The sequence below is a fragment of the Protomyctophum bolini genome, assembly GCF_963924005.1.
Source record: "Protomyctophum bolini genome assembly, chromosome: 11".
NCBI lineage: Eukaryota > Metazoa > Chordata > Actinopteri > Myctophiformes > Myctophidae > Protomyctophum > Protomyctophum bolini.
Window position 1 is genome coordinate 2,110,828 of NC_137872.1, and position 22,515 is coordinate 2,133,342.

A 22,515-nucleotide genomic window follows, 5' to 3' on the forward strand; every position below is an offset into this window, starting at 1 on the left:
CTCAGTGACATTGCATACTATATAATAAGATGATAGAAATCTCGTGGAAAACATCTGAAAAGAAAATGGCGTACAGTCAACCATATATCAATGGTATCCTGTCTATTAATCATTTCTACTCAGGTAATGGACAAGAGGCAGCCAAATCTTATCAAACTGTTTCTCCCTGTTTCTCAGGAAATACCTTATTCTCCCAAGATGAAGTGTACTAGTCATTTCATTTAACCAGTGCTTAAATGCAGGAGCCTCTTCCTTCTTCCATAATGTACACAGTTTTTAAATGTACAAATATTATTAAGTCTCTTTTCTTTCTTTTCAAAATATGTAGTTAAACAACTAGTCGACTAGTAAACTAGTCAACTAGTAAAAATCACTAGAAGTGAAAGCCCTAGTTTATGCATGTATACATGTATGAGTAAGAATAAAATAAGAGATAAAGTCAAATGCTTTTTATTTTTTTTGCAACCGAGGAGATGCATATTTTACCATACCTGTTGTTTTAATTACAACAGGCATTTAGTAGAATCTCAGGTTAAAATTACAGTGACCAAAGTACAAATTAGGCATTTAATACCTTCACTCACCGGTTGTTGGTTTTATCGGCGGAGATCTAGGTCGGGGTCCGGTGGTATCGGACGGTGGCCGTGGCTGGACTCGTACCCGGACACAGTCACTGCAAAGGTTGTCCCACTTGAAGCCAGGAGGACAATCCTTCCTGGCCTGCATGGTGACGGCAAGGCCCGTTTTGCTCTGTGCAACAAAACAAACTGCTGCACAAAATGACACGTAGTGAAAGCAACGAATACTGTGAGAAAAGGCAGCGTTCATGGAGAACTAAGGAGAGAGAGAGAGAGAGAGAGAGAGAGAGAGAGAGAGAGAGAGGTATGACTTGTAAAGAATAACTGGCGTTTCACTTCCTCTAATTCATAGGAAAGGGTGAATTACAAAACGTGTCCCCTGGGTCAGGAGAGAGAGAGAGAGAGAGAGAGAGAGAGAGAGAGAGAGAGACAGAGACAGAAACAGAAACGTGTCCCCTGGGTCAGGAGAGAGAGAGACAGAGACAGAAACAGAGAGAGCGATGGAGACGAAGATTTAACCGTAGACACAGGTGGGGCATTGAAGGGTAGAATTCTAAACATTATACTGCCTCTCTTTTGGCATAACATAACATTTAAATATGCCTGTTTGTATTGCTTTATTAGTATTAAAACATTAAGATATATTACATCATCATACTAATTATTTGCACAGATACTGTCACACACATGCGAGTTCATTGGCTCTTCTTCTCATAGTTGAAGAAATACAAATGAGACTAGTTTGGTTTCCATAATTAAAATGGCTCTGTGTCGACACAGCTGAACTATTGTAAAATAATCCAATCTGACAAATATATTGTGTCACAACAAGTGACAAACATAGTGGCTCTACATTTTATAGTAAGGAGTTATAGTTATGTAAGCCAAATAAGACATACAGTAAGAGAGGCAAGGGGAGGTCACAGACAGTAGAGTTAAACTTTATTTATTTTTTATAAACAATGTGCATAGGACATTACGTTTATTACTACATAAAAAAAGTACAAATTTCAAGTTCATTGATTTGCTCACACAAAAAGTGTAAAATACATTTAAAATAGATTTTAAAATGGTTTATAAACAGCCCTGAGCGTGACGTTGACATGATTGTCATTAAAAGCAACAAAAATAAAAACACTGGTGTTCACAATCACAGGCATACATTATGCTAATGTGGTAGTGTTGTTACCTATAGAGCGGCGCAGTCCCTCCCCCTTTCAGAACAACGAGTGGCCCAGGAAATGAAACCCAATCAGGGGGGCAGTCAGACAGATATTTTGTGAAGCCACTAAGGAAATGAAAGTTCATATAATGGCCTGTTGTGGCGCTGTCTGTCATTGGGCTCAAAAAACCCCATAGAAGTCCATGTATTTGGGCCCAACTTCACCTAGACTGTATTACCTTAATAAACATGGTCATGAATACTTTCTGCTTCCAGTCACTAGTTTAAAGTCTCATTTCTAATGTCATAATATTCTTTTTGGAAAATTATAGTCCCATTTATTAAAAAAATTACCATAAAGTCGCGCATGTTCTGAGGGGCGTGGCTACCGTTACAGTCTATGAACGGGATCCCCCACCCACTCGAGTCAAAATAAAAACCAACGAAGAAGAAGGGGGGAAGTCCCGCCTCGTTGTCTGGGCCAGCCAATGGGCCAGCTGGGCCCAAACGGATCTAGAAAGATGGCGACTTCCATTGCAAGGACTGACAGGCTTCATTTTACGTTCATGTTAGACCCGCGGAACGCTTTGTCCATATTTTTTACAGTCTATGATCCCAATGCATTCTCCCATCGGCACTTCTTATTTAATTTATTTAAAGACGGTTACGCCGCGGACAAAGCCAACTCGGATCGTGACAAATCATGACAATGAACACAATATTTTGGGGCCGATCAAATCATTAGAAAGAAGAAAAGAAAGTCAGGAGACAACACTATTTGTTTTGTTTTTCGTCTTATAAATTATTTGATTGGCCAAAAACATTGTGTTCATTGTCATGATTTGTCACGATCCGAGTTGGCTTTGTCCGCGGCGTAACCGTCTTTAAATAAATTATATTAGAAATGCCGATGGGAGAATGCATTGGGGTTTCATTTCCTGGGCCACTCGTTGTTCTGAAAGGGGGAGGGACTGCGACGCTCTATAACGCGGTCCTTTCCTAAACGGTATCCTTGGCATCCGATCCGACCTGACATTCCACCGCACGGTCTATTTGGACAACTCTAACGGCAACTCGCTTCTGGGAGAGGATTCATCGTCTGACTCCATAAGGCACAAATGACTGCAAAGTATAAAGACTATCAAAGAGTCACTAAAGAATAAATACATCTCTATAGTGATAGTCTTAACAACCTGAGGCTATATAATTCATCACCAATGGTACACCTGTCCTGCAGCACAGCAATGTTGTTGTGTACCATCGGCAGCAAACATTAAAAAGTTAAAATTCAAGTCTCTTTCATTTTTGCTTTTGCTTATTGTTTTAGCAACCGGACAGGGAAAAAGAACAGATTGCACTTTGTTCTCCAGTCACACCCATAGTGCAATGATTTAAAAAGTATCGCTCTCATTTACACGCACGCACGCACGCACGCACGCACGCACACACACACACACACACGCACACACACACACACCTCAGGGCCTGAAGAGGCGTGGCTGCATGCTGACGAAGGTGAAGTTGTAGTGCGGCGGGAGGCCCTGGTGGACGGTGCTGTTGAACTTGTCCCAGACGAATGGAGGGAGATCGTCTTGTGTCGTGGGGCCGTTCAACGCCTCGGCATGGAACCGCTCAGCCATGGAGTAATCCGTTACCTGAGGCAGAGAGAGAAACAGAGAGAGAGGCAGCCCAAAAATCAGTGTTCTGCTTATTTTACAGGCCGAGTGAAGAGAGAGACGCTGGTGAGGTTTCCGTGTCGCGTTTGAGGAAATGGTGCGCTGTGACTGGCCAGTCGCTGTGATTGACAGCCTACACCTAAACCTAACCCTAACCCTAACCTCAGTAAAACTATACCTAAACCTAACCCTAACCCTAACCTCAGTAAAACTATACCTAAACCTAACCTCAGGGGGGCGTTTTCAAGAACCCGAACGCGACACGATTACCCCACTAGCGAGAGAGACAGACAACACGGAAAGTTAATAGTCTGGCTGGCCGGCAGGAATCAATCTGTTATAGTGCCTCATGTGTTGTCATGCACCCTAACCGCTCAGCTGTTGGGTCACCCGGCCATAGCCTGGGCGCCATTCCTTTTCGTGGTATTATGATTGAACCGGTCGGGAGAGGACGATATCGTTACGTCATGTTGTAGTCATTGTTTTGTAGTCATCAGGAAGGAAGCATCAATCTGGAAACTTCCAATGACTACAACATGACGTTATCGTTCGCTCCCGACCGGATCATACGGCACTTTTGTAACACAGACCAGGCTTTCCTCCGAGGTGGAAAGCCTGGTGACGCCAGGTTAGGTCACCCCAGAGTAATACGTAAGTAACAATGGAATGTGGAAGTCCCCATTGCCAGAGCTACTACCTTAGTGTCATAGCAGCCTCCTGGAGAAGGTTACCTTAGTGTCATGGCAGCCTCCTGGAGAAGGTTACCTTAGTGTCATGGCAGCCTCCTGGAGAAGGTTTCCTACCTTAGTGTCATGGCAGCCTCCTGGAGAAGGTTTATTACCTTAGTGTCATAGCAGCCTCCTGGAGAAGGTTACCTTAGTGTCATAGCAGCCTCCTGGAGGAGGTTACCTTAGTGTCATAGCAGCCTCCTGGAGAAGGTTACCTTAGTGTCATAGCAGCCTCCTGGAGAAGGTTACCTTAGTGTCATAGCAGCCTCCTGGAGAAGGTTTCGTGGCCCGCAGGTCGTTGCGGCAGCAGATGGACTTACAGGGATCACCTTTGGAGTATGGATCCTTTTTGTACTCTGGTAAAAAAACACAATTAAACGCCATTGGTCAAGTGGAGAAGACGACTTTCAGAAGGAGAGTACTAGACAAAACAAAGTTATTAAAACGTCATTTTGTTCCTGTGCAATAATGTGCATGGTTGACTATGAAAACATTTCAACAATAAAAAGAAAAAAGCAGAAACTTTATTTAATAACAAATGAATGAACTAAACTAGTCAACATGATGCGAATGACTATTTTGTCGTCACAATGTGAGTTTGTAGATCGGCTATTCTTGATGTATTTTATACGCATAGATATGTATTGTTGTTTGTACAGTATGTCCGGCTTTGGGGGGGAAGGATGGTGGATGGATGGATGGGGAGGATTGGGGAGGGGTGGAAGGGAGAAAATATAAAACCAAAGAGTCGTTTCATTTTTTTGTAGCTTGAACACAATGCAAATAGAGCACCGAAGTCCTGACGTCACAGTCAGTAGAGGACCGTCAATCCACAGGTTCGTGTACTTTTTATTTGCATTGTAATCCCCATAGGGGGGATTTTAGATTTTAGATCGCCTCATATAAGAACTGCGTTTGAAAAATAAACCGATCACGGCCGGCCTTTTCACTCATATGGATACGAAGCATCGACTGAAGGTGGAAATGTACACATATACCCAAAGAGTAACAAAATAAGCGTTAGTCATTACGACGGCATCAAGACCCACCAAAAATACGTTTTAGTCGACTGAATCAACTGAAGATTTAGTCGACTAAAACCTGATGATATTTTAGTCGACGGAAACTAGACTTAAACACTAAAAACATTCCGGGTGACTAAAATGTGACTGAAACTAAATGAAAACTATTGAGCACCGAAGTCTGACGTCACTTCCAGTAGAAGGTGTCAGTCCCCAGGTTCATCAGTAGAGGGCGTCAGTCCCCAGGTTCATGTATTTGTTTAGTTGCATTGAAATCCCCATTTTTAAAACACAGTTGTTATATGAGGCGATCTAAAATCGCCTCATATAACAACTGTGTTTGAAAAATAAACATGTCACCCCGGCCGCTTCACTCATATGGATATGAAGAATCAACTGACTGAGAGAAAACGCTAATGTTACTGCTGCTGAATTAGTTAGATTTTCTCTAGAAGCAGACTGTATCATATATGAGTGACTGACTGTTGCAAACGATACAGAGACACCTCCCTGACTATATAACGATACAGAGACACCTCCCAGACAATATAACGATACAGAGACACCTCCCTGACAATATAACGATACAGAGACACCTCCCTGACAATATAACGATACAGAGACACCTCCCTGACAATATAACGATACAGAGACACCTCACTGACAATAACGCCATGAAGACAGCATGTTTATTTTTGGACAAAAACGCTTATAGTAGACAATATTAAGATCACCCCATGTTATTCTCCATAGAGAAGTTACTTCCGCGAACCAGGGGAATGGAGGGGATGAGCGAGATACGTCAGGACTTCGGTGCTCTATAGAAGAGAGAGACTACGACTAAAACTAAAAATATAAATTTGCTGCCAAAAGCAACACTGCGACAAAGGAGCACTAGTAGCAAACACACACCATTGAACCTCATGATGTACTTGAGGGAGTCCAGGTCCCGGACCGCGGCCTGGTCTCGCCGGAAGATCTTGGCTCTGGGGCAGAGGTCGTAGGAGAAGTCCTCTCCAAACTCCTTCCACATCTCTCCGTAGCCACTCAGCGTGTAGATCCGCTGGTGGAAAGGGACGTTGTAGGACGGCCAGTAGCCTGGAGGGACAGAGACGAGAGATAAAGGTTGAAGGTTCAAGGTTGAAGGTTAGCTTTATTGTCCCTTGCGGGAAATTGGTTTGCAGCCAGATCATAGTAAAAATACACACAACACAACAACATTCAATACAAGACTAAGATCTAAGAACAGGGCACTAGAGACAAGAGAATTCATGACATACAATAGTAGCAAAGTCAGCAAAAGTGCATTAGTGGGCAGTATGTGCAAAGAGGTAAGAATAAAGTGCTATCTGCTGTTCAGCAGTTGAATAGCAGCCGGGACAAAGGATAGTTTGAACCGATTAGTCTTTGTAGTTGCGAACGCAGTGATTGCGGTTGCAGTGAGCACTTACTATGAGACCTAGCAGATCATGTCTGTGTGTGTGTCTGTCTGTCCCGCTATCCAAATATGGAGTGTGTTGCATCAGCAATCACTCAGCTCCATATATGGGCACAAAAGGGGCCAGGTCCACTAAGCTCCATATATGGGCACAAAAGGGGCCAGGTCCACATATACAGTAACAGCGGGACAGACACACAGACATGATCTGCAGGGTCTCAGCTGCGTTCGCTTCCCGCGTTTGCGCGTCTTACTGGTGTAGCACCCTCAGCCCACGACCTGAGGGCAACAGTTCAAACTCAGACCGAAGTGGGTGAGGCATCTGCCTCTTGTACAGATCTATGAGTTGGGCTTTGGGTTCTCCCAGAAATCTTACTGGCCACTTTGACGAGGCTGCTGAGCCTGTTCTTGTTTGTTTAGGGTCAGATTACCGTACCAGGCAACCATACAAAACATGAGAACAGATTCAATAAAACTTCTATAAAAAAAGAGTCATCATAACAGACGAGACATTAAAGGAACGCATTTTCCTCAGAAAAAAAAGACGCTGCTGGATTTTTTTTTTTAGAAGTGGAGGCAACATGAGAGTCAAAGGAGAGTTTGTTGTCCAGAACGACACCCAAGTTCTCTACGACTTCAATTTCTGTGCCCTTAATGAGTGTAGGAGCGGGACTGGGAGGAGTCCGTCTAAAGCTGATGATCATGTCTTTAGTTTTGGTCACATTTAGCTGTAAAATAAAGGGATGTTGTAGGATGGCCAGTAGCCTGACAGGACAGAGACGAGAGAGACGAAGAGCAAGAGAGAATGAGGGGAGAGATAAGATAAGATAAAACCTTATCCCATTCTGACCTGAGATCAGATTCTAAAAATGTCTTCTACATTCCTGACAGTTTTCTGAAAAAGCTATGTTTCTCTATGTCAGTGGTTCTTTGATTTTTTTCAAAAATAGCAGACCTACAAGCTTGTAGATATGCTATTTTTCAATAGCTATATTATAACGTAATTTATAAGAAGAAAAACAAAACAAATAGTGTTGTCTCCTGCCTTTATTTTCTTCTTTCTAATGATTTGATCGGCCCCAAAACATTGTGTTCATTGTCATGATTTGTCACTATCCGAGTTGGCAAATCACACTTGCCTTTATTTTCTTCTTTCTAATGATTTGATCGGCCCCAAAACATTGTGTTCATTGTCATGATTTGTCACGATCCGAGTTGGCTTTGTCCGCGGCGTAACCGTCTTTGAATAAATACTTTAAGAAAATCCTATGGGAGAAATGCATTACATTTCATTTCCTGGGCCACTCGTCGTTCTGAAAGGGGGAGGGACTGCGGCGCTCTATAGTGTAGTATTACTCATAGTTTCAATGTATAGATATTCTACTGTTGTTGAATATGTTGATGTTAGGTTCTTAGCTTGCTTATGATCCTTGATGACTATTTCTATGTATTTGATGTATTACTATGTGTTGTTCTCGCTGACTGCAAGTCGCTCTGGACTAAGAGCGTCTGCTAAATGCCTACATTGTAAATTGTATCATAAGTTACTATTTACTAATATGGATGCATGACTCCACAGAACGATTAACCCATTTAGGCCTGACCTCGAAATTAAAATCCTCCAGTTTTCTGAAATAAATATTTTCACGATTTTTCAAAGATAGCAGACCTACAAGCTCGTAGCGCGCCACTCGGTGGCGCGCTATGAGCTTGTAGATCTGCTATTTTTCAATAGCTAAATCATAACATGTTTAAAACAACAAAAGGGGTCCCCGCCCAAAATGGGTTAATAAAGCTAAATTTGGCATTACTTAAAATCTAAAAAAGAAAGTCCAGTAAAGTTGTCTAACTCTACCTCTGCGTAGGGCCTGTGTCTGATCAGAGATCTGTGTGTAACTCTACCTCTGCGTAGGGCCTGTGTCTGATCAGAGATCTGTGTGTAACTCTACCTCTGCGTAGGGCCTGTGTCTGATCAGTTAGATCTGTGTGTAACTCTACCTCTGCGTAGGGCCTGTGTCTGGTCAGAGATCTGTGTGTAACTCTACCTCTGCATAGGGCCTGTGTCTGGTCAGTTAGATCTGTGTGTAACTCTACCTCTGAGTAGGGCCTGTGTCTGGTCAGAGATCTGTGTGTAACTCTACAGTATCTCTGCGTAGGGCCTGTGTCTGATCAGAGATCTGTGTGTAACTCTACCTCTGCGTAGGGCCTGTGTCTGGTCAGAGATCTGTGTGTAACTCTACCTCTGCGTAGGGCCTGTGTCTGGTCAGAGATCTGTGTGTAACTCTACCTCTGCGTAAGGCCTGTGTCTGGTCAGAGATCTGTGTGTAACTCTACCTCTGCGTAGGGCCTGTGTCTGATCAGAGATCTGTGTGTAACTCTACCTCTGCGTAGGGCCTGTGTCTGGTCAGAGATCTGTGTGTAACTCTACCTCTGCGTAGGGCCTGTGTCTGGTCAGAGATCTGTGTGTAACTCTACCTCTGCGTAGGGCCTGTGTCTGGTCAGAGATCTGTGTGTAACTCTACCTCTGCGTAGGGCCTGTGTCTGGTCAGAGATCTGTGTGTAACTCTACCTCTGCGTAGGGCCTGTGTCTGGTCAGAGATCTGTGTGTAACTCTACCTCTGCGTAGGGCCTGTGTCTGGTCAGAGAACTCCACCAGACCTGGGATCTGCTCCACCACGGTCAGAGCACCGTCCTCGATGCTCTGGCCAAGCTTCACCTTGCTGCGGTCCACCACCATGTACTGATTGTTGTATGTACCTATAGAACACAAAGGTCAAAGGTCACATATCATACGTGTGTATGTACCTAGAACACAAAGGTCACATATCATACGTGTGTATGTACCTAGAACACAAAGGTCACAGGGTTAGGGTTATCATACGCTGGTCAGGGGTGACCAACTTTGACTATGGAGAGAGCCACTATATTTCCAGTCACTCCACAGGGCCACGTTGCATATTACTGTGGTAGCAAAAATAGCTGATCTACAAGCTCAAAACGCGTCGCACGCCTCCATCAGGCGCCTCAAGCCCATCAGCGCAGCGACGCGCACCCGGTAGCACTAGTGGTTTTATTTACTATGACATATTAGGAGTCCAACTAGTAGTCTAGTACTAGGTTCTCAAATGTTTTATTTGCAAAGAACCGCTTAACCCATTTGACCTGACTCATTTTGACCTGAGATCAGATTCTAAAAATGTCTTCTACATCCTGACACTTTTCTGAAAAAGCTACGTTTCTATGTCAGTCGTTCTTCGATTTTTCAAAAATAGCAGACCTACAAGCTCGTAGCGCGCCACTCGGGTGGCGCGCTACGAGCTTGTAGATCTGCTATTGTTCAATAGCTAAAGCATAGCATAATGCTAACACCAAAACGAGTTCCCGCCCCAAAATGGGTTAACTCTGAGAGTGTTACGTGTCCATTTGAACACTCCCAGAGTTACAGACCTGTTATGGTCATTCAGGGCCATCTATTCATGTGTTTCTGGTCATATTTTCGTATGTCCGTGGGAAAAAATTTAATGTTGACAAAAGTCGTCCACCACATAAAGCCAACAATGGCGACGATGAACCCTGGTTCTGCTCACCGGAGTTGTGCCTAGAGAAGGTTCTGGCCCACTCCTCCCCGGTGCTGGCCAGGCTGTGGGCCAGTCTCACCCTCTGCCAGGACAAAAGGCTCTGGGGGACGATGAGGGCAAAGAGGGACGAGTTGAAGACATTGTTGGTGGTCTGGGTCATCATCAGACCACTCCCCAACAGATAGAAGTCATCCAGAGATAGCAGGAAACCTACAGGAGAGGGTGGGGGGGAGAGAGAGAGAGAGAGAGAGAGAGAGAGAGAGAGAGACAACAATCGGTACAGACAAAGTTCAGACAGTCAATAAAACACTCTCTTTATTCACCAGTAAAATACATTCCAAAAGTAGAACACTACCCTGTCAACACTTTAAATAAAATAGCACAAACAACTTGTTGAGTGTTATTTTTTTAAAGAAAGGTCTCTTCTACCTGTAACAGCCTCCTTCCTGGCTTAAAGAAATACGGCTGATTTATAAATACGGCAAATATGGCTGATTTAGTCGACTAAAATGTATTTTGTCGTGCCTTGATGCCGTCGGAATGAATGATTTTACACTTGCTGAAAATAGCAGATCTACAAGCACACAACCCTTCCATACAGTGTATACTCCCAAAAAGGTCATGTTCTCTGACCTACCAGGGTAGCTGAGGGAGTTCTTTGACCTACCAGGGTAGAGTTCTTTGACCTACCAGGGTAGTGTTAATTGACCTACCAGGGTAGAGTTCTTTGACCTACCAGGGTAGAGTTCTTTGACCTACCAGGGTAGAGTTCTCTGACCTACCAGGGTAGAGTTCTTTGACCTACCAGGGTAGCGTTCTTTGACCTACCAGGGTAGATTTCTTTGACCTAGCAGGGTACAGTTCTTTGACCTACCAGGGTAGAGTTCTTTGACCTACCAGGGTAGCTGCTGAAGGAGAGCTTCCCGGTTGCGGTGTGGGGCTCGGTGACGTGGAAGTCCCAGTGTTTGTAGACGCGCATGGTGGCTGCGTAGGTGTACCAGCTGGAATGGGCAAACAGGAGGTTCTCGAAGCCTGGCAACATCTGGTGGTGCAAAGGAAGGATGACAGGGAAGCGTTTGATCATAAAAGGTTCCACATGTTTTTGATTGATTGATTGATTGAAATATTTATTAACAGTTTGCAGAATTACAGTATACATTTCAAGCACAAACTCAATACAAAGACTGTTAACTGTGAGTGGACGACCCAATTAAGCATTGCACTTGTTTACAAGAGGGTCCACCATGTTCAATTTGTCAAAACATTTAGAGACGTACAAATAGACACTTCTATGTAGTTAAAGAACAGAACAGGATTTCATCATAAAGGAAGCAAAAAGGGAAAATAATGTAGTCTCGCCTTGTCATGTCAACACTAGTGGTTATTGGAATCTGCGTCAATGTGCGCATTGGAATTCTTATCTTGAAAAGACATATCACACTGAATCCAACAACTAGGGTCAGGGTTCAAAGGCCAAAGGATCACTAAAGCATCAATGTTTACATATTACATTTCAGCAAACAACGTCCTTTCATGTATATTCATTATTTAATGTTGCACCCACAAAGTGTCTTTGTTGAAGTTAAGCAAAGGCTCATGCTGTGCTATAGAGCACCGAAGTCCTGACGTAACTCGCTCATCCCGACGATTCCCCTGGTTCGCGGAAGTCATTTCTCTATGGAGAATAACATGGGGTGATCTTAATATCGTCTACTATAAGCGTAAACAAGCTGTCTCGGCGTTATAGTCAGGGAGGTGTTTTTGTATCGTTTGCAACAGTCAGTCACTCATATATGATACTGTATACAGTCTGCTTCTAGAGAAAATGTAACTAATTCAGCAGCAGTAACATTAGCGTTTTCTCTCAGTCAGTTGATTCTTCATATCCATATGAACACACAAACACACACGCACGTATTAACTGTATATATGATGCTTTCGGGTGTCAGTACAGTACAGTACAGTAGAGGGTACAGTAGAGGGACCGCCACACGGTTACTCTGTCATTTCTCTACCATTTCGGACGCGGAGCGGCTCGCCAGAACCGGGCCGGCACCCTGGGTGCGCTCCTGTGGAGCACCACTCACATCACACAGGTCACAGGTGTGATTCTTTTGGATATTTTGATCAAATGTAATCTTATATTCAGACCATTAGGGTATATACTTAGTTGAGAGCTCTATACTTCGTACGCTTTCTTCTCCTTGACACAAATCTCTTCGCCAAAAACAGACGATCAAAACACTCACAAAACACGTCACGTTGCATGTTGCAACGCATTCACTCCGCGTCACTCCCAATCTTCCGCCGTAGTTTGAAAACCCACCTTTTCAGACTCCATCATGGCCCATAGCACTTACCCTACCCCCTTAGATAGCAATTCTGTAGACTTAGATAGCATTTGATACAGACTTATAGCATGTTATGTAAACAGCATAAGTGCATTGTATGTAGTCATAGCACGTCATAGTACATAATGTATATCATAGTAGTATAGATGTATAGCTTATATGTATAGTTTCATTATAGATATTCCACTGTTGCATGTTTCATGATAAATGTTTTTATGTGATGTATTCCCCATGCTTTTTGTTCTTGCTTAATGTAAATCGCTCTGGATTAAGAGCGTCTGCTAAATGCCTAAATTGTAAATTGTAAATTGCATTGTGAGCTTGTAGATCTGCTTGCCAAATGTTACTCCAAGGAATAGAATACTAGGGTTCATGACGTTGTATTTTATTTATTTTTAATAATGAGGTAAATAGGTATACATTCCAACATTCTGGAGAAGAGACACTTTGAGAGGAAAGCTGACCTTTATCAGTGCAGAGCAGTGTCCCATCCCTGGTAGTTTAAAGCTGACCTTTATCAGTGCAGAGCAGTGTCCCATCCCTGGTAGTTTAAAGCTGACCTTTATCAGTGCAGAGCAGTGTCCCATCCCTGGTAGTTTAAAGCTGACCTTTATCAGTGCAGAGCAGTGTCCCATGCCTGGTAGTTTAAAGCTGACCTTTATCAGTGCAGAGCAGTGTCCCATCCCTGAGAGGAAAGCTGACCTTTATCAGTGCAGAGCAGTGTCCCATCCCTGGTAGTTTAAAGCTGACCTTTATCAGTGCAGAGCAGTGTCCCATCCCTGGTAGTTTAAAGCTGACCTTTATCAGTGCAGAGCAGTGTCCCATCCCTGGTAGTTTAAAGCTGACCTTTATCAGTGCAGAGCAGTGTCCCATGCCTGGTAGTTTAAAGCTGACCTTTATCAGTGCAGAGCAGTGTCCCATCCCTGAGAGGAAAGCTGACCTTTATCAGTGCAGAGCAGTGTCCCATCCCTGGTAGTTTAAAGCTGACCTTTATCAGTGCAGAGCAGTGTCCCATCCCTGGTAGTTTAAAGCTGACCTTTATCAGTGCAGAGCAGTGTCCCATGCCTGGTAGTTTAAAGCTGACCTTTATCAGTGCAGAGCAGTGTCCCATCCCTGGTAGTTTAAAGCTGACCTTTATCAGTGCAGAGCAGTGCCCCATCCCTGAGAGGAAAGCTGACCTTTATCAGTGCAGAGCAGTGTCCCATCCCTGGTAGTTTGAAGTCTCTGAGGGGATGGTTGGAGCTGGGAACCAGGGCTGGGATCAGATCTAGGAGGTCTCCCACTGCATTGAGGAACTGGACAGAGAACATGGACAGGGGCTGTGGAGAAGGAAACCAGGTAGACAGCTGTTAGTTAGTTAGAACATGGACAGGGGCTGAGGAGAAGGAAACCAGGTAGACAGCTGTTAGTGAGGGAGGGAGGTCGGGGAGAAGCAAACCACGCCTACTATATTTAGGAGACCATTTTGTAGGCTTTGTGAACCATTTCGCCTCTAGTGGCTCCAAAGAACTTGAACCGTCTTCATACATAAACCATCTTTGCTTTAACCCATTCTGCAAGGGAACCCATTTTGGTGTTTTAAGCATTATGTCTGTATACTTTAGCTATTGAACAATAGCAGATCTACAAGCTCATAGCAAGTGCCGCGCTACGATCGAGCGAGCTTGTAGATCTGCTATTTTTTGAAAATGTGGTGCAAATCTTTGAATATATATTCTCTACCCAGCGACTGACATAGAAACATGAGGTTTTTCATAAAACTGTCAAGGAATTTGAAGGCCTAAATAGGTACTTTTAACCCATTCTGGTGTTGGCATCATGTTGTGCTTTAGCTATTGAAAAATAGCAGATCTACAAGCTCATAGCGCCACGAGCTTGTAGGTCTGCTATTTTTGAAGAATCGAAGAACGACTGACATTTTTAGAATCTGATCTCAGGTCAGAATGGGTTAATCAGACCAGTGTGTGTCCACTGGAAACCTCGTATGAATCTGATCTCAGGTCAGAATGGGTTAAAGGAATTGGACAGACCTTCTTCCCTTGTTTCTTGGCCCAGTGAGCAGCACCAGCCTGGAGCCCGTCCATCTGAGCCACTATGAAGCCAGCGTGTCGCCACAGAGGATCAGAACTCTTATTCAGCTTCACCTGTTCCCTCGTCCACATGTCCTGTTTCCTGAAAGCAAAACAGAAATAAAATGAAGTGAAGTGTCTTTTTTTCTCTTCCCCTTTCTATTGTCCGGTACTTCCATGATTTGCACATACAAATGCTAAACAAGTGGAGTTTATTATGCTCAGAATTATGTGATTGAAATGTTGAAACTCACGAGGAATAAAAATTGTTGCTGAGCAACAACACACTGAACTCATCATGACCATCTGAGTACTGTAGGCTACTGTAGGTATCCGCTGAGTAAAGCTGAAACTGAATTCCCCCTGTACAATTAACAAAAGGTCCCCCTCCTCTAGTCAGCCCATGAGAATGCATCCAAGAAGCATCCCTGCTTGCTAATGCAGTCACTCTTATTATTAGACAATATGCTTATTGTTCAGGCCAAACTATCTACTCCAGCCACTCAGTTTGGCATCATGGTCTGATATGAGCCGACTGACTGACAGCGCAAGCTAGAGTCTGTCTTACCAAAGAACTTTTATATGGAACTAGATGAAACAGTGACATGTTTAGACTTTTATATGGAACCAGAAGTAACAGTGACATGTTTAGACTTTTATATGGAACTAGAAGGAAACAGTGAAATGTTTAGACTTTTATATGGAACTAGAAGAAAACAGTGAAATGTTTAGACTTTTATATGGAACTAGAAGGAAACAGTGAAATGTTTAGACTTTTATATGGAACTAGAAGAAAACAGTGAAATGTTTAGACTTTTATATGGAACTAGAAGAAAACAGTGAAATGTTTAGACTTTTATATGGAACTAGAAGGAAACAGTGAAATGTTTAGACTTTTATATGGAACTAGAAGAAAACAGTGAAATGTTTAGACTTTTATATGGAACTAGAAGAAAACAGTGAAATGTTTAGACTTTTATATGGAACCAGAAGAAAACAGTGAAATGTTTAGACTTTTATATGGAACCAGAAGCAACAGTGAAATGTTTAGACTTTTATATGGAACCAGAAGCAACAGTGAAATGTTTAGACTTTTATATGGAACCAGAAGAAAACAGTGAAATGTTTGGACTTTTATATGGAACTAGAAGAAAACAGTGAAATGTTTAGACTTTTATATGGAACTAGAAGCAACAGTGAAATGTTTAGACTTTTATATGGAACCAGAAGAAAACAGTGAAATGTTTAGACTTTTATATGGAACCAGAAGCAACAGTGAAATGTTTAGACTTTTATATGGAACCAGAAGCAACAGTGAAATGTTTAGACTTTTATATGGAACCAGAAGAAAACAGTGAAATGTTTGGACTTTTATATGGAACTAGAAGAAAACAGTGAAATGTTTAGACTTTTATATGGAACTAGAAGAAACGGTGAAATGTTTATAAGGGGCGGGCCGGCGAGGTGATACAAACTCACTTCATGAAGCTCTGAACCGCGCTTAACACCTCCGGGCTGGTGATCAGCTGTGGGTACATATTGGCATAGTGGTCGATCATCTGCCTGTTGGAATGACACATCTTCATTTGGTAATGCACACCAAAAGAACAAAGCTGAAAGCATAGCTTACTGTAGTAGATATGTATACCATCAGTGTTGTTTGTCGGACTAAAACTAAGACAAAGAAATGTTCGTCGACTACATTTTTCCACTGACGAAAACTAAATGGAAACTACATGAAAACTATAAGCTATGATGACTAAAACTAAGACTAAATATACTGACGATTTCGTCAACAAATAAAACTAAAGTGAATAAGACTAAAGTGTTAGGAAGGGACTAGTGGACAAGAGATCCAGTATAAGTCATTTTACACTTGGTTGCATGTTGAAAATAGCAGATCTACAAGCTCACAGCACGATTCGTTGTGAGCTTGTAGATCTGCTATTTTCAGCAAATGTAAAAAAACAGTCATTACGGCGGCATCAAGGCCTGCCAAAAAAACATTTTGTTCGACTAAATCTACAGTTGATTTAGTCGAACAAAATGTTTTTGATATCTTATGATATTTAGTCGACTAAAACTAGACTAACACTAAAACATTCCAGGTGACTAAAATGTGACCAAAACTAAATGAAAACTATTCAAGAGACTAGATGACTAAAACTAAAACTTGCTGCCAAAAACAACACTGTATACTAGTAGTAGTAGTGGTTTATCTGTAATGCTGCATTGAGTACAAGCGTATAACATCCAGGACACCTACTGGGCAGTGAGGAAGCCTTCGAGGTACCCAGCTAGGAAGAACGTGACTTCATCTGGCTCGGGCGTTTCCCCATATCCCGCCCGGATCTCTAGAACGCTCCAGCCGGAGCTGAAGAGGGTGTCATTGAGGTAACCGTACGCGTCCCCCTCGGTCTCCAGAACCCCCTCTTTCAGCAGGACAGTCTTGTGAGTGGGATCCCAATACACTGTGGCCGATGTCATTTCTGAAAATGATCAAGAACCATAATGAACAACAACACACACAGACACGCGGTGGGTCGGTCCAGTGTCCACTACGCTGACTACGGTATAGAAGATGTGTAACCGGTGTAATCTGTCTCTCTGCGTTGTGTTGAATGGACAGACGGACCCAGAACTCTCTTTGGAATGGAAACCACGTTTTATTCTGACAAAGAATAACAACAGACACGTCTCCACGTTAGTTCTTAGTAGCGCAACAACTCCTCTCTAAACAGAGTTAAACAAACACTGTATAAATCAATTTGCAAAGTACAATTCTTATTATGTTATAAGGAGAAGTCAACAAAGACACCCACCTCGTTCCAAGACGGAAGTACAGAAGGAAGAGGTGGAGGTTTATACAAGGGGCAAAAGGGGGAGACTTAAAGGAGCTGTGACCTTTAATGCACTATGTATTCCTATATACACATGAACCATGGAGAATTAAGTCAGGTAGAAGCACTTATTTGTATCATATTTTGTGTAATTATATAATACTGTTACAGATGTACAGCCATAATAGGCTAACAAATAATGGGCATGATTTGGGGCATTTAGCAGCACAGGAGAAGATTGGGAACATGAGAAGTCTGGGTTCCATTTCTTTCTTTTTGGGGAAGAGACTGGGGCACTTGAGGTGGACTTTGCTGTGTGATTGATTGGGCACTACTCTGATTAACAAGTTGTAAGACTCTTTATCCTCGATGTGATATAAATAGTACTTAACTAAACATATATGTGCATAGGAACAACTAGCCTCCCTGTTTTGTTACAAAAAAAGGAGTCATCAAAATGTGTAGAGTATGTGTTTACTGTTCATAAACCACTACACCTCAAAACTACTGCTAAACTGCATGGGTCATGCCTGCATGTGAATGTGTCCAAATGCAGTTTGGAGAAGAAAAAAAACATTGATCAAACATCAATGCTTCTTTGTTTAGGCAAATTGCTGTAAAAAGATATAGTCTTGAATAGTCAGCAAAATAAATCTTGTTGTATAGCCATGTGGACTACTGGACTCAGTCAGCACAACAGTACTCAATATAGCCAGCATTTTAACACAGTCTACTGCAATAAAATAAGCATAATTATCATGTTTAAGACTTAGCAAAGCATATATTAATTTATAGGTAGCTCTGATCCATATCCTTCTACTGCTTCTACGATTCTGCCCTGCGCTCGGTTCCATAGCTCTAATGCAACGCATTATAGAGCTATGGAACAGAGCTAATATTATAGGCTACAACTTAACTATTCCTCCCGCGGTGCCCTCTATATTTTGGGTCCCACTATATATCTAGGCTATTCACGGTGATCAATCTGTTTTGGTGCCCAGGTTTACCAAACTGCATGCCCACTTGTTCGCAGGTTTCACGTGCCCATTTGAGGTGCCCATGGTTAAGGTTTACCACAATGTTTTGGTTCCCCACTTCACGAGTCACTGGAGAGTGTGTGGCAGTGTGCAGTTTACGTGACATAAGTCACAAGTTACATGTATGTACTGCCACCTGTTATAATGTTGCAGGGTCTGGTCTACGTACTATACAATGCAGTGCAAGACAAACAAAAAAAAATTGATTGGGAAATCATTCGGCATAATAGTTCGACAACACTGGTAAAGTTAGCTGGTATATATTAGCTAGTTACTGCTAGTATAGCTGAATACATTACGGATTACGCGCTATAGCAACTTCAAATCTGGACTGTGTAGTGATTTATTAATGGGGTTTGTTTACTTACTGTCAGTGTGAGCACTGGCGAAGACCACCGCCATATTTAACACAACAAAGATATTCAAACTCTTCTTTAAAAACATATTTATAGATTGTATAGTGGAAAACGAATACTTGAATGCTCGATCGTGGCGTAGCCTACAATTAAGGAGCTGTTGCCGTAACGTTGAACAACGTACGTGACCCGAACGAAGAGCTGAAAGACAGTCCCTAAAACATTGAGGAAAGTTTCCTGCTGGATAAAATGCAGTAGGAATCGGTTGGCTAGCCTCCCCTCGAGGATTCCTAACCTGAAGGAATGAACGAAATCAGCGTCACGAGTTACTCTGACTCTGACGTCAAGCAAAATGTAAACAAATCAGGTAATGTGTAAATATGGAAAGAAAGAAGAAAAAAAACGTACCACCCCAGATGGGACTCGAACCCACAATCCCTGGCTTAGGAGGCCAGTGCCTTATCCATTAGGCCACTGGGGCACGTGGTCCGCAATAGCCATGGTTTGATATTTGACTGTCATAGTAGCGCATTGTTTTCTCATGGACAATTTACAAGCCAATGTCTCGGTAGCGCCACAGCCCAGCTTAATTTAATTATTGTTGTAGTATTAGTATACCACATGAAATGATCTGAGTGCCTATGCTGTGTACTTGTACGTGAATAATATATACCAATGTACTAGATATGTATTGTGTACTGCCTGAACTGTAACAGACTTTCTAGTCAGACAAGCTCAGAGAGCAAGCAAGGTCAACTTGCTGCTAGCCGATTGTTATTATGTCTCAGTGCCACGTCATGAGGACATGAGGATCCAAAGCTATATATATTATTATTCTGTACGTGTGTAATACATTGTGAACCCTTGGCGAGATAGAGATACTGTCCGAGTGTCCCGTTATTATTGTTTTTATTGTTCTCCCGTCGATCGACCGCCGTACCGTACCACAGGAATAATTGAACTGGATCAGATATATATTACATCGGTAGTGAACTTTAGGACAGCGCCACGGCCCATCCACAACCACTCTGTGGCCAGATATATATTACATCGGTAGTGAACTTTAGGACAGCGCCACGGCCCATCCGCAACCACTCTGTGGCCAGATATATATTGCATCGGTAGCGAACTTTAGGACAGCGCCACGGCTCGTCCGCATCCACGTTGCGGCCGGAAAGGGTACTGCGCCCGTAGTGAATTTTCCCTACCATAGACAATGCATTGGGAGACGTTTAAACCCCGTTTACTTTTCTTTACCAACTGCACCATCACTATACCTTTGCCTGACTGAGTGAGATTTCCGGAAACTTTTATCTTCTTCTTTCTTCAAAGTTGAAAGTTTCAGAGTAGTGGGATTTGAACCCACAACATCTGGATAATGTGAACAGCCACTTAACACACTGACCTACCAAGCTCTCTGTGTTCTGTCATGTCATGATTAACATCCACAATAAACCCTTAAACTGCGTTCAGACTGAACCGAGGTGAATATATGCTGTAGTATATTCAGGTCTGAACACAGCTTTAGACACTCAATAGTATTAAAGTCAAGTCAACACACTAACAAAAAACACCCCATTCAACCGTTATCAATAAACATTGACACACAACTATAGAACTATACAATACAGTACAAGTTGTACAACACAAGATGATGTATCACTGATCCAGTTGTGGAAAAATACAACTGTCTCATAGTTTCAACCTTTCTGTAGAGCGTTCTTACGGTCTGTCCCTGCTACCTTCTGTCTGTCTCTCCTACACTGTCTCACTCTCAGATGTCCTTCTGTCTGTCTCTCCTACACTGTCTCACTCTCACATGTCCTTCTGTCTGTCTCTCCTGCACTGTCTCACTCTCAGATGTCCTTCTGTCTGTCTCTCCTACACTGTCTCACTCTCACATGTCCTTCTGTCTGTCTCTCCTACACTGTCTCACTCTCACATTTCCTTCTGTCTGTCTCTCCTACACTGTCTCACTCTCACATGTCCTTCTGTCTGTCTCTCCTACACTGTCTCACTCTCAGATGTCCTTCTGTCTGTCTCTCCTACACTGTCTCACTCTCAGATGTCCTTCTGTCTGTCTCTCCTACACTGTCTCACTCTCAGATGTCCTTCTGTCTGTCTCTCCTACACTGTCTCACTCTCACATGTCCTTCTGTCTGTCTCTCCTACACTGTCTCACTCTCACACGTCCTTCTGTCTTTCCTACACTGTCTCACTCTCAGATGTCCTTCTGTCTGTCTGTCTCTCCTACACTGTCTCACTCTCAGATGTCCTTCTGTCTGTCTCTCCTACACTGTCTCCAGCTTTACTACTGTCAAAAGAAACGGAAAACATTTTGGACAAAATCCGGCCATATAACCACTTGCCCAAATGTGATGACCTCCAGAATCATGATAACGCCCTAGTTTGCCGTAACATGCTACTTAAAGCTTAATGACATTTAGAAATATTTGCCTTAATTTATATACATGTTAATGGTGGCCATAAGGATTTGTGGCTCGGGCGACCTAGCCAAGGAGAATTCCATACTAAAAGTCTTTCTTACCTTTCTGGCTTTCTTTGTAGTCGTTACGTCCCCATCAAAGAGGTCCAGGTGTTATTTTGTGCAAAAGCTCCTCATTGGCTATTTCCCCTACCCTAAGCCCTAAATGAATTGCATTGAATTGAATGGGGCTATGGGGTGTTGTGCTAATTTGCTTATTTCCATCGCTCAAAATGATATATTTTTTGTATATATCCTCTCTTCATAATGTAAATAATAACCCAAGCGGCTCACTTTACTACTTACTGCAATAAGCGAATTAGCACAACACCCCATTCAATTCAATGCAATTCATTTAGGGCTTATGGTAGGGGAAATAGCCAATAAGGAGCTTTTGCACAAAATAACACCTGGACCTCTTTGATGGGGACGCAACGACTACAAAGAAAGGTAAGAAAGCCTTTTAGTATGGAATTGCCCTGGCTGGACTACATCTGTGCAAACTTTGGCGCTTTTAGACAAAATATCCCTAAGCAGCTCCACTATAGACCTGCTATTATCACAACTAAGATGTGGAAATGTAAGTCGTTTGCAGAACATAGGCAAGTATTCCATGTCCTGGAACAGGGCTCGATCAAGAGTCTCAAGTCGTACTACAGTCTACATTTTATAATCACATACATTAGATTAAGTTTAGTTAGGCCGTTTTGTTTGCCGATATGATATTTCCTTAAGCATGTTACGCCTGTATGTGGAACATGGAGATGAAAAAGACATGGAGGAAATACACGGTAAATAACCGAGATATGGTCTAGTCTGGCTGATCTCCAAAGGATTACATAAACAGTACAATAAATACAAACAAAAGCACCGATTCTTATAAAGTTCTTGTCAAATTGCATCTTAACTTTTTTTTTTGCAAAAAAAAAAAAATGTTTAATACAAAATAGAAAAGCAGCAAAGCCAGCATCCATAATACATCAACATGGATTTTATTTTCATTTTAGTTTCAGATGAACATTTCACATTTGTGTTTTTTTTTTTATACAAAATCATTAGAAAACGTCTTGACACTCCCAACTCCCCCACTGCTATACAGCCTTTATCTTTAACCTTTTACACCTCTCACACTTCAGAAAAGGAGAACGGGGGGAAAACCATCTGGACCAAAATGATGAGCCTCAAAGCATTACAT

At 42.5% G+C, this 22,515-nt stretch overlaps 1 protein-coding gene across 1 annotated transcript; it reads right to left on the minus strand.

The window, feature by feature from the left end:
• Nucleotides 1-1,508: 1,508 nt before the first annotated feature.
• Nucleotides 1,509-19,356, minus strand: plbd1a (phospholipase B domain containing 1a). Its single transcript, XM_080776977.1, has 12 exons — nucleotides 19,244-19,356; nucleotides 18,848-19,130; nucleotides 16,869-17,091; nucleotides 16,082-16,165; nucleotides 14,564-14,705; nucleotides 13,712-13,852; nucleotides 11,080-11,224; nucleotides 10,192-10,392; nucleotides 9,221-9,361; nucleotides 6,079-6,264; nucleotides 4,394-4,500; nucleotides 1,509-3,395 (listed from the first exon to the last, which is right to left on the minus strand). The coding sequence occupies exons 2-12, from the start codon at nucleotides 18,921-18,923 to the stop codon at nucleotides 3,219-3,221; spliced, it is 1,623 nt and encodes a 540-aa protein (XP_080633103.1). The 5' UTR covers nucleotides 18,924-19,130; nucleotides 19,244-19,356; the 3' UTR covers nucleotides 1,509-3,218.
• Between the last annotated feature and the right edge of the window lie 3,159 nt (nucleotides 19,357-22,515).

Excerpts from the sequence above, each read along its gene's own strand:
- plbd1a (XM_080776977.1), bottom strand. The coding sequence starts at position 18,923 with ATGTTTTTAAAGAAGAGTTTGAATATCTTTGTTGTGTTAAATATGGCG. Across the intron at positions 11,225-13,711 it reads ACTGCTCTGCACTGATAAAG|ATGTTGCCAGGCTTCGAGAA; the intron begins GTCAGCTTTCCT and ends TTGCACCACCAG. Across the intron at positions 10,393-11,079 it reads CTCCTTCAGCAGCTACCCTG|GTTTCCTGCTATCTCTGGAT; the intron begins GTAGGTCAAAGA and ends CCTCTCCTGTAG.